General features: G+C 41.0%; 1 protein-coding gene across 5 annotated transcripts in view; it reads left to right on the top strand.

Annotated features, from left to right (window-relative positions):
• The window catches only part of Cfap70 (cilia and flagella associated protein 70), a 53,639-nt gene that overhangs the window by 7,446 nt on the left and 33,291 nt on the right, over positions 1-12,902 (top strand). For 4 of the 5 annotated variants that reach the window (XM_028758561.1, XM_028758563.1, XM_028758560.1 and 1 more), the window contains exons 3-8: positions 137-235; positions 416-495; positions 3,089-3,268; positions 4,331-4,513; positions 7,038-7,132; positions 9,947-10,046. In XM_028758561.1, the coding sequence (XP_028614394.1) occupies positions 137-235; positions 416-495; positions 3,089-3,268; positions 4,331-4,513; positions 7,038-7,132; positions 9,947-10,046 (737 nt within the window). Of the gene's footprint in view, positions 1-136; positions 236-415; positions 496-551; positions 563-3,088; positions 3,269-4,330; positions 4,514-7,037; positions 7,133-9,946; positions 10,047-12,902 lie in introns of all 5 variants that reach the window. The other variant, XM_028758564.1, reaches the window with a different exon arrangement.

Below are 12,902 nucleotides of genomic sequence, written 5' to 3'. Positions count from 1 at the left end.
ACATCCACGTCAGAATCCACCATTGCACTAGACATCCACGTCAGAATTCACTCTCTTTAACTTACACTTTGCTTGCCGAGGCTCTGCCATCTGATGGTTAGAAATGCTCTCGTCCTCTTTGCTTTGACTTTTCCAGTAACGGTGACTGAAGTTTTACCAAAGGAAAAGAAACAGAAAGATGAGAAGACCTTAACTCTTGGCCAAGCCGTGGTGGATCTTCTTCCTTTATTAGAAGGTCAGATGTATCATCTATCCAAAAGAAAAAAAATAGCAAAACTCATAAAACCTATACCTTGCAATGTGTGCAACCCAGCCTCCTTAACTTTGAAAGATGTTAGTGGAAAACGAAGACATGACTGTGCCTATAATGGCTTTGATCTGACCCTTTTTTCTTTGGCTCAACTTGACCTTACAGGAGAGGAGTCATTTGAAACGACAGTCCCATTACACCCTGTGCAGGGGTCACCCTTGGAAACTCCTTTACCAGGCTCTAAGGTAATCCGAGTTTTAAGTCTTAGTGTTTTCAGCCTGCCTCATAATCCAGATATAAGGTCCAGGTCAGGTGAGTGCAGTACATTGGCCACTTCCTTTCATTACACCAGTGGTGCTGGTTTATGGTTAGCCAGGATGAATAAACTAAGTCCCACCCTGTGGATTATAACCCAGTGTGATGCACTCACAGGGCAAAGAGCAGCCATTGGCTACTCCATGCAGAAGTATGTTAGGGAAGGCTTAATATGGAAATGCTTCTTTTTAAAAAAGATTTATTTATTTAATGTATATGAGTACACTGTCACTATCTTCAGACACACCAGAAGAGGACATCAGATCCCATTACAGATGGTTGTGAGCCACCATGTGGTTGCTGGGAATTGAACTCAGGACCTCTGGAAGAGCAGTCAGTGCTCTTAACCGCTGAGCCACCTCTCCAGCCCTGGAACTGCTTCTTGAGCTATGTATCTGTGGGTTAAGCTATGTATGACAGTATACTGCCCGTGGAGGCACAGCAGCTTGCCTCTGGTTGAAGACTTCTAATTGATTAGTACCAGCCAACACCATGTCCTGAATTTCAGAATGTGAGACTGCAATGCACTGGAATTCTCTGTAGTGACACCCTATAAACATCTAAGACACAACATTCTAAAACTGAACTCACTCTCTTCCTCTGAACTTGTTCTTTCTTTCATCTTAGTGTCTCGGGCTGGTGGCTTTGTCTATCCATGAAATTACACAACGGGATTTAAGTGACAGCCATGGATCCTAACGACCGGCCTCCAAATCCAGCCTATCTTACCTCCCAAACTACTTTAGAGCCTTTATACCATTTCCTACTCGACGTTACCTCAGTGTTCACTGGGTCCTTAGGCATACTCTTGGCACATGACCTTGCCTCCTCCCTCTCTTCAGCCTTCCTGTTGCTTACATAGTGACTAAGAGCAAATCTGATTACATCTTTTCCCTGCTTAGTGTGGCTCACGGACTTATCCACTGTGTGTGTCAAGGTCCAGATTTCTTTGCAAGCAGCCCACATTCCTGATAACAGGAGCCTTCCAGTCGATTGACTTGACTCACAGCACCTTATGCATTCCGTTCTGAACTACATCCTTACCTTTGCCTGAAGGCAGCACACTGTTTCAGCCCCTTTACTGTTGCTTTGCTTGGACTTAGAATTATTTTTTATTTCCCTTGTTGATCCAAGCCACAAACTCCTTGATATCCTGTAAAAGCAGGTTCTGATAGCATTGTTTTCTATTCTTTACCAGACCAATAATTAATTATTCTCTTCTTGCTGGGCGGTGGTGGCGCACGCCTGTAATCCCAGCACTTGGGAGGCAGAGGCAGGTGGATTTCTGAGTTCGAGGCCAGCCTGGTGTACAGAGTGAGTTCCAGGACAGCCAGGACTACACAGAGAAACCCTGTCTTGAAAAACCAAAAAAAAAAAAATATATTCTTTTCTTTTCTGCTGCTTCTCAACAAGAATATTTTGTACAGGATTTGTCATACGCATTAAACTGTAATACGAGTTTCATAATGAAAGGGAATGTGTCTTCTTTACCAGCATATTATTAGCAGTCAATACACATTTAGAGGCCAGTGAGATGGGTCAGAGGTAAACTTGGGTGCCAAGCCTTGAGCTCAGTCCTAGGGACTTACAGAGTAGAGGAAGAGAACCAACTTCCATAAGTTGTCCTCTGACCACCTACCCATTCATATAACTAAATAATAATTTTAAATATATAATTTTAAAGTTGTAAATGCGTATTTAGACCTTTTTATTGTATTGTGTGTGAGAATGTTAGGTGTACACACACACATATATAGATACTTGAAAATATCTTATTATAAAACACTGTATTTAAATTATAATAAATAATCATACAGGAGTGGGTATGGCGATACAGGTCTTCAATCCCAGCACTTGGGAGGCAGAATCAGGTAGCTCTCCATGAGTCTGAGGCTAGACTGGTGTCAGCCAGGGCAACATTGTGAGGCCCTGTATAATAATAGCAATAACGATGAAGAAGAAGATGATGATCTAGAGATAATGGTGATATAGACGACTTATGTGTAAAGCATTTGCCAGACAAGTGTGAGGACCCAAGTCCAAATTCCTAGAATCCATGGAAAACCAGATATGGGCTTTCACATCCCAGTGGAAAGTGAAACATATCCAAGGTCACCCTTCAACCCTCACAAGCTTACAATGGTACACACGTGCCTGACCACATATACACACATCCTGCATGCACACACCCCACATAATCGTAAACCACAGGCTACGGAAATAAAAGCACGCGATCCTGTTTGATGAGTGCCTGCCGGGTACACGAAGTATGGAACCATCCAGTTCCTGTTCTAGACATGTTTGTGTTTGTACTTTACCTCGCTGTTGTAGAGTGAAATGACTCTAGGTCAGTGTAAGATTCTCCAGTTCTCCTTTTGACTCTAACTCTTGTTTGGAAATAACTGACGTCATCTTGAGCTGTGGTAGAAGATAGTAAAGAGAATCAAGACCAATGTCAAGTTTCATAAATGTTGCTTTCTATTTATTTTATTTTACTTATTGTAATTTAATTTAATTTTATAGCAATGCAGTCTTGATGTGAAGGTATTTGTGGCAGAGCCCTTACTGACCCCAGCCCAGGTCTCAGCGAGCAATCTACTGAAGGTCACGCTGGAGGCAGCCTATTCTGTGCCCGAGTCATTCATACCAGTCGGGCCTCAGCAGAACTACATGGTTGGTCTGCAGGTTCCGTCGGTCGGAGAGGTAAAGCCCTACTTGCAGACGTTTACACAGGCTCAAGCAAGCCTGGACTCATGGCCATGTTCCTCCCTGCCAAGACTGCATTCAAACTCACTCTACCAGTGGCTAAGATTTATTTTAGGCTTAAAAATGAACACTTTGGTTTTACATTTATACCTTCACATTTCACATGTATATTTCACAATCTACACATTACATGTAGTTTAATAGTCAACATATAGTTATGGTCCAAAATCTGTGCATCATTTAAAAGTGGCCATGCTTTGGTGCTTACACATGGATTATCTGTGACTGTTTCATGAGTTTTGCATAAGTATCTCATTGTACAATCCTTTCATTTAATTCCAGGTAGTGCTTAGATCAGATTTTTATATACAGGAACACTTAAGGTTCTTGCTGGAGATTGCCAAGGTGCAATAGTTCCTGTCCTCACCTGAGCTACTGCCTCAGCCTGAATGTAAATCTGCATAACATGGTCCTTGTGCTGGGCATTGAGGTGGGCTCCAGACATACCTGACTTTCATTTCTAAAACTGGGACAACCTGGGACGAGTCTGGACGGTTGCCTTCCTATCCAGAACAACCCCATAACTGCACACGGCAACCCATACCTTGTTCTGCTCCCAACTACAAGTTTCTACTATCTTTTCCCCTTTGGGCTGCTGAGATGGCTTAAAGAGCAAAGTTTCTTACTGCTGAGCTGGATGACTTGAGTTTGATCCCTTGGACCTACCTAGGGGGAGAGAACTTCAACTCCCAAACACTGTTCATCAAACCTCCATACTCATTGGTGCACATGTGCGCACACACACACACACACACACACACACACACAAGCAAATAACTCAAATACTTTTTAAAAGAGAAATTTTCATTTTATCATCTTTTCTATCACTCACAGAGTTATACATTAGCACAAATAGGATAGAGGGTATAGGCCCCTATATAGAACCAGATAGTCATGGAAATAATACCCAGAATTCCACTGGGGAAAGTACTAAGCAGACTTTTTATACATTCCAAAGCCCTTTACAGGTGTCCTCACATCCGGTATTTATTATTTTAGAAGGACTACACTATGATATTCAGGAACGGAATTCTGAAGCTTGGAGGGGAAAGAGAACCTCTTCCCCGGCCTAAAAAATGGCCCATTGCCAACATTCTTGCTCCAGGAGCTAGTAACATTCCTGACGCATTCATTGTGGGGGGTCCCTACGAGGAAGAAGAAGGAGAACTCAACCACCCTGAGGTGAGAGAGAACATGTTTTCATGACAAATACAGTACGTTAATAAATTATAAACCCTTTGTGAATCTGAAATTTATACACACACACCTGACATTTGTCAAAACTGATTGCATGTCAAAAATCAAATATCATCTAATTCTGCAGAATAATTTATATCCAAATTACTCTTTATTTTACATTTGTTTCTTTTTTGAGTTGATAAGTATGTTATTCAGTGTTACTATAATGAAATAACTTATAGTAACTACTCCATAACCTACCAGCAGTACTACTCTTGGAGCCTCTAACACAGAGGTATATAAAGTTAAGAAGTCTTTCTCCCGTGTGTGCATCTTCTTCCTGATTCTTTTCCATCTCGGTACCTTAGTAGTTATTCTGTGATGGTTCCTCCAAGATGCCTCTTGAAAGTACAGAAAAAATGCAGTGACATGAAGACTGAGAGACAGAACCTGTCTTTCTGTCCTAGAAAAGAGGGAAAGGAAGTCAGATTTCAGAGGGACTGGCTTACCAAACTAAAACAAGTGTTTAACAGAAAACAATAAAAAGTTCCCAGATGGCTACATTTATATCAGTCTATTTGTGATGAGAAAATGCTTTTCCTCTTGATGATGATTCTAAAGGTGGCAAAATAATATTCACACAGCATTATAGCAAAATTTATAGCTAATTTTTTTTCTTGATTCTGGAGAAATGATTCAGTGGTTATGGCTGCTCTTCCCAAAGACTCAGGTTCAGTTTTCAGCACCCATGTGGGAGATCACAACCATCTGTAACTCCAGTTCCTGTAGGTCTGACATCCTCTTCTGGTTTCCCTGGCCACCAGGCACACACACGGTGCACAGCCATACATGCGGGCAAAGCACCCATATACGTTTAATGAAAAAAAATTGTTTTTCTTTAGGGAATCCAGAATTCGGTCATGTTATTTTCAGAACTAAAACACATCAAGAAGCCATTCCTATTTTTCTGTGTTTTCCACAGTATGTTTTTTGTTTCTAGACTGGATATAGATTGTGCTTTCCCATACCAGGAGCAGGGAAATATGTCGATTTCCCCTCACATATCAATAAACATTACTATATGCATATGGATACTGTCCCCATCACTTTTACAGGCCATTATACAACTTGCCTTGTTTTTTTAAACATCACTACATAAAATGTTTTTCATTCTTTTTCTTTCTTTTTTCTTTTTTTGTGGTTTCTATGTTATATGACATTGAGTGGACATACTTTACCTCACTTACTTACTTACTTACTCCCTGACTGGTGGCAACCAAAATTTTTCTAGTTTAATTTTTTTCTTTTTATTTCAACATAGAACACAGAAAATGATAGGGAAGTGATTGCAAATGGTTCCTGTACTAGTCGATGAACACCAGAAGAACCGTTCAGAAAAAGAATTACTGAAATGAGGATGTTGGATTCTTTTCATTGAGTCTAAATAGCCAAACTCTTAATAAGGCTAGCAATATTTAAAAATTACTGACATGTCTTTTTTCATCCTTTGTTTAGTGAATATTTGTAATTCCCTTATATTAATATTTTGTTTTATATATTTAGATATTATGCTATATTTTAGTTTACATAATTGTTTCTCAGCCTTGACCACACCTTGTAAAGGTGCCAGGTGTGCTAGCACATGCCTTTAATCTTGAATCAGGAGGGAGAAGATCTCTGTGTGTTTGAGTACATCCTGTTCTACATAGTGAGTTTCAGGCTAACTTAGACTACATAGTGAGACCCTGCCTCAAAAACCAAATCAAACTGAAAACACAATCTGTTTTTTGTTTTGTTTTGTTTTGTTTGTTTGTTTTTTGGGTTTTTTTTGTTTGTTTGTTTGTTTTTTTGTTTGTTTTTTGAGACAGAGTTTATCTGTGTAGCTCTGGCTGTCCTGGAACTCACTCTGTAGACCAGGCTGGCCACAATCTGTTTTTAATGAGACGGAATCTCCACATTTGTCTAAATTGGCCTTGAACTCAGCTTCCTGCCTCAGCCTCCTCAGAACCAGGGTTACAGAGATGCACCACTATGTATGGTCCCTGAAAATATTTTTAAGATGATGACAGTGGTGTGTTGGTTTTGTTTCTTATTGTTGTGGCACAATATTCTGAGGCAAGTGACTTGGGAGAGGAAGGGAGTGTTCAGAATCCAGGATGCAGTCTGTCATGTCAGGGAAGTCACAGACGTCCTAAGAGAGCTGGTCACATCACATCCGTAGTCAAAAGCAATGGATCCATGCACACAGCCTCGTCCTCAGCTCCTTTCAAGATTCCACTAAGAATGAATAAGTTAACACACTGCTGCTTGCTCTGTAGGAGGGCTCTTATTTAAGACCCTCCGTGATTTTAATATACGTTCTGAATGGAGAAGCACTGACTTGAAGTTATGTGCGTAAACACTTGGCATTCAGCACTGTATTCATCAGTAGGTTCTCTCATAGACTGAAGCAGGTGCAGTAGCCGCCATATACAAGAATGCCTACAGACCGACAGAGAACAGAAACTTCCATCTTATTCTCTCACAGGACAGGGAATTTAGGAACCAAGCCGAATGCACGAAGAAGAGGATCGTCTGGGACTTGGAAAGCCGCTGCTTCCTCCATCCTACTGCTGTTGCGAGGTGGGGAGGGAAATTCTTCACGTTATTTACTTTTGAGTTAAGGCCCTTTGAAACTTTCTCTTCCACTCTGTCTGCGTCAGCTTGACATTTTGTTTATCCACTGAGAGCAGAGGTCCTAGTGGAGACTTGCCAAGGTGAGCACTTCCTTTCCACCACATAAAATAATTCTCGTTGGCTCTACCTCATGGCTCAAGATTGCTAGAGCTTGTGCTTGCATGTGTGCGTGTGTGTGAGCATGCATGTGTGTGTGTGTGCATGCATGTAGTGTGTCTTTGCAGCTTTCATGGGCAGCAGAGAGAAGAGGCAAGAAGGTCATCTAGAGCCACACAGTTGGTATTGGTTCAAACTTCAGGAATTGTTTATTTTTAGTTTATTTAAGCACAGCATAATCTGGTAAGAACTATTCTTGTGAAGAGCAATACAGTTCCGTTTGCACATCGAAGCATGCCTAAATCTCTTTGAGGAACAAAGCAAGCTGAATACAGATCAGACATGACAACATTGAAACTGTAAAGTACCTGTGACACCTCCCATAAAGACAGGTTCTTTATGGATTGAATGAAAAAAAAAACAAGGGTTGGAGAGATAGATTGCTCAGAGGTTAAGGGCACTGACTGCTCTTCCAGAGGTCCTGAGTTCAATTCCCAGCAACCACCTGGTGGCTCACAACCATCTGTAATGGGATCTGATGCCCTCTCCTGGTGTGTCTGAAGACAGCTACAGTCTATTCATATACATAAAATAAATAAATAAATCTAAAAAAAAATTTTAAAAAAAGAAAGAAAACCAAATTTACAAGAAGAATCTGATGCTGATTCTGGATTTCAAAGAGGCCACTAGACTACAAAACATGTCTTCTCAAAGGCCAGAGCTACGTAGTGAGACCCTGCCTCAAAAAAACACTGTCAAGCATTTCAAACCATTTTCTTTCCAGCCCTCCTCGAAGCTTGAGGTTTCTTGCCTGCAGGGCTCCTACATTTAGAGCAGGTAGCCCTTATATCTGGGTGCCCTGGAATTTTTTAACTCTTAGTCTCAAATAAATTGTCTGAGTTACAGTTGAGGTTTTTTGGGGGCGAGGGGTTGGGTTGTTTATTTATTTATTTATTTATTTATTTGCTTTTTGGGTTTTTTTTTCCTGTTACTGTACTGGCCTTGGCTATCAGTAAAGTGGATCTCAGCTCTGATACTCTGTGTTTTTCCCATCTCTCCACATTACAGGTCACAATTTTCCCTTTACCTCAACTCTCTGATGGAGCTAAGGGAGAAAAAAGCCAAATTTTCAAGTTAACCAGCTTTTTATCTTGCTGTAAGCACAGCAGAGACACTTCAAAGCTGTGTCTGAGCTGGAAGTCCACTCAACCACCGTACAAATAAACACATTTGCCAACTTTGTTATTTCTTTAGGATAATTCACTAGACAGATGCAAACATTTTTATATCAGTTACTTAGTGCTATGAAAAAAATTGCCTGACCAGGGCATCTTCCTGGGAGGAGGAGGGGGAAGGTTGTTTTGTCTCATACTTCAAAGGTACAGTACATTATGGTGGGAAGTTAGGCGCTGAGACAGCGAGTCACACGTGTCTGGTGGCGTCAGGGAGCAGAGAGGCAGGTGAAGGCTGTCACTCCTGTCCTTATTCAGTTAGAGACCTCAGCTCTCCAAATGCTTGTCAGCCACATTCAGTCAGTGTGGGTCTTCCTTGTGCAGTTAAACCTGTCTAGAAACAGCCTAAGAAATATATCCAAGGATGGTAAATATAAGCCCTGCCAACCTGATGAGATTGACCGTTACAATTTCAGTGTGTTTGTTTATTTAGACAGGGGCTTCCTATGTAGATAAGGCTAGGCTCACCTGAAATCCAGCTCTCTGGCTTCTGTCTAGCAGTGCTAAGATTAAAGACATGCAGCCCCACCCCAAACCTCCCAGTGGATTGTTGGTTTTGAGACAGGGTCTTGCTATGTATCCCAGACTGGCCTGGAACTCTCTGTGCAGCCCTCCAACTTGGGATCCTCCTGTATTAGCTTCCTGTTGAGCTTATGCTGCTGTATGTCACCAAAAGATGTGTTATTTGAAATTATTAGCATCAAAAATTATTTTTATAAACCTATAAACCTAGGAAGGTTTTTAAAAATCAACCACCTGGGTTGGAGGGGTGGCTCAGCTGTTATGACAAGTGCCGTCTCTGCTTCCAAGGGACACTGGCTCGGTTCTACCATCCACATCAGTCAGCTCACAACTGCGAGGAGCTCCAGACCTAGGGCATCCAGTGCCACCAGCAGGCCTTGCACTGACATGCATGTAACTCACACAGAGACATACACATACACATGATTCAAAATAATCATTTAAAAAAAATCAGCAGTGTAGCCAGGGATGGTGTGGACATCTGTAATTCAGGTTCTCAGGAAACAGAAGGGTTCTAAGTATGAGACCAAACTGAGCTATACTAGTGAGACTGCCATCTGCCTCATAAGATAGATATTCACTGTCTCTCTGTCCTTATCTCTGTCTCTCATGCACGCACACATCTCCTCTCTCTCTCTCTCTCTCTCTCTCTCTCTCTCTCTCTCTCTCTCTCTCTCTCACACACACACACACACACACACACACACACACACACACACACCACATGTATTCCATTACTTTCTAGGCAATAGATTTTATTTTTAGTACTTTGAACTGAGCCCAGGACTAGGCAAGCACTGACTTGACCAACTGAGCCCCATCCCCAGCTCATTTTACTCATAATTTTCTTAAAAAGAAAAGTGTTTCCTTTAAGCATTTGCAGACAGAGCTGATGGCTTTTAATTTGCAGTTTACAGAAGCGAATTGCTGATTGCCGACTCTGGCCCGTGGAGATCACAAGAGTGCCTTTGATCGTTATGCCGAAAGGCAAACCAGGCAAACTTGAGAAGGTAAACATGTGGATCCCTAAAATAAACCGGGTGTGGTGGCTTCTGACCCTGGTTCCCAGCACTGGGAGACTGAGACAAGGATCATTTCAGATCTGGAGTTGGAGAGCAGCCTAGACAACAGAGAGAGCCTTCCTCTCAAGTTTGTAAAATTAGAAGTGACCTATCAAATCAAGTCTGTTATTCTGTGTCTCGGTGTCTAATCCAATTTTATTTGGCTGTTTCCCCTAATGCAACCAATCTGTGGCTCTTTGCCTAGAACTTTCTTAGCATACACACTGACAGCTCCTTTCCCAGGAAAACCAGGATGATTGGCCACTGAAGCTCCCTGTTGCTCACAAATACTTGTTCAAGCCTCATTTTCAGATACTTCCCCTGACCCCGTGTTACATACAGTCTAACCATAGGTACTGTAAGAAATAATTGGGGGCTGGAAAAGTAGCTCAGCAGTTAAGAGCACTGACTGTTCTTTTTTTTTTTTTAACATGCCAGCAATAATATTTATTATTATTCAGAAGTGGTCAAAAGACTTACAAGGCTCATTATTATAACCACATGTATGAAACATCACTTAGTGAGATAGAAGGAAAGAGACATATATATGTATTTATATTAAAAAAAATACACACACGTGCACTCTCTCAAGTGTTTGCCACACGGTGCTGTGAAGGAGGCAACAGGCTATACAGGTTCTGATATACATAACACATTAAAGAATCAAGCGTTTAAAAACCATACTTACAGTTGCAAAAATAAAGTTTTCTTTTTTCCAAGCATTTTGATCTGGGGTCAAGCAATGCAAATAATGAACACCGATGATTTTCATATGATTCTACACACATTGAAAATATCAATATACAAGAGCCAACAAACAAAACCACAACAAAAAAGAGTTATAGGAATGAGCAATGCATTTCATCCAAAGTCTAACAGCCTGTTTCATCCCACCCTCAGACATTACGGATCATAATTTATATTACTTGTATAGCAAGGTAAGCCAGAATAAAACAATCAACAGAAAGTCATGACTGCCCTCAGTCAGTCCAGCATTCCCCTAGTGCAACAGCATCATTTACCTGAAGGATCACGTGTCACAATTAAGGAGTACTCATACAAAACTATTTCCTTTATTCTTGAAAAAGTGCCACATACTATACTTCTTTCTCATTTAAAAAAATACACAACACATAAACTAATTAAAGACAGTCTGTCTCCATCTCTTGTCGATGAGGAAAGGCCAGAGGGATTCTTTGATTCCAATTTGAAATGGTGTCCGCTGGCCAATGCCCAAGGTCTCCAATTTGGAGCAATCGAGCTGAGCATTTTTGGGGCGTTGTACTCCTATGACAGGGCTGTCAGTAATAGGTCTCAAGTGACGACTGGGGAGGTTGAAGGCATCTGCAATTGCACACGCCATTTCATACTTGGTCATCTGCTCATTGCCAGACTAGTGAAAGGTTCCTTTAATGGATGGATCCAGCATCCTCTTCTCTGCCAGCTGCGGGCACACACTGGCTACATCTTTCACGGAGCACTGACTGTTCTTACAGAGGTCCTGAGTTCAATTCCCAGCCATCACATAGTGGCTCACAACCATCTGTAATGGGATCCGATGCCCTCTTCAGGTGTGTCTGAAGAGAGTTACAGTGTATTCACATATATTGAAATAAGTAAATAAGTAAATAAATAAATAAATAAATAAATCTTTAAAAATAATCATTTTTATCTAGGTCAAAATGAGTGATACAGTTCAATCTAGTTAACTTAGACTTGCCTACAAAAGGTGTTACACTGCTTGTTAATGCAATAGGATTCATAGATAAACCACGATTTTGGAAACACGGGATTTTGTGAGCCTACAACATGTTCTGTATCATTTTTCCTGTCTACGTCTCATCCTTCCGCCTTGTGCATATGTTCTGTGAGGGCAGCAGTCCTTCAATAGACTGCTTTTATAGTCTGCAGGAACCTAGCATGACACACAGCTCATAGCAGGGCTTTTGCAAGCATCTAAGTTATTTGGTTTGGTTTTGAAAGGGCTCTTTTGTGTAACAAAAATGTTACCACTATTATAAATAAGAGGCAGTCTTACCCACTACTGGTAGGGGTGGAAACTAGTCCGTCCACTGTGGAAATCAGCATGGAGGTTCCTTAAAAACTAAAAATAGATCTAGCATATGTCATAGCCGTCCCACTTGTGAGTATTTGCCCAAATGACTCCAAGTCAACACATCACAGAGATACTGGCACATCGGTGTTTGTTGCTGCACAGTTCACAGTAGCAAAGCTATGGAACCAGCCCCAGGAGTCAGCCACAGGGGGAAGGCTTTAAGACATGGAGCTTCCCTGTCAGTACAATGGTCATTTTAAATGGCAGTCTACTGAAGGATCCCTACCCTCATGGAATTTAAACACAAGGAGTAACAAAGAGACATACACAGGAAAAGATGATACAGGACATGTCGCAGGCTCATGAAACCCTGCCTTTCCAGAATCATGGCTTATCTACGAATCCTATCACATTAATAAGCAGTGTAACACATTCTGTAGGTAAGTCTAAATTAACTAGATTGAACTATATTACTCATTTTGACCTAGATAAAAATGATTATTTCTTATGGTACCTATGGTAAGACTATAAATACATAATGGGAAATTTTCCAACCATAAAGTATAAAGTAATGTCATCTGCAAGAAAATCGATGCAGTTATATGATACCAGTGACATCAGTCTCAGAAAGAGACATGCATATTTTTTGTCATTTGGAGTTCCTGGATTTAATACAGATACTTACAGTGATGTCTGTACATGTGACATGAAAGTAGAAGCAACACCAATTAGGGGACAAGAACCACTAA

This window comes from Grammomys surdaster, unplaced genomic scaffold (assembly GCF_004785775.1).
Source record: "Grammomys surdaster isolate TR1022 unplaced genomic scaffold, NIH_TR_1.0 126198, whole genome shotgun sequence".
In the NCBI taxonomy this organism is placed as follows: Eukaryota; Metazoa; Chordata; class Mammalia; order Rodentia; family Muridae; genus Grammomys; species Grammomys surdaster.
This window is presented reverse-complemented; position numbering and strand designations above follow the sequence as displayed.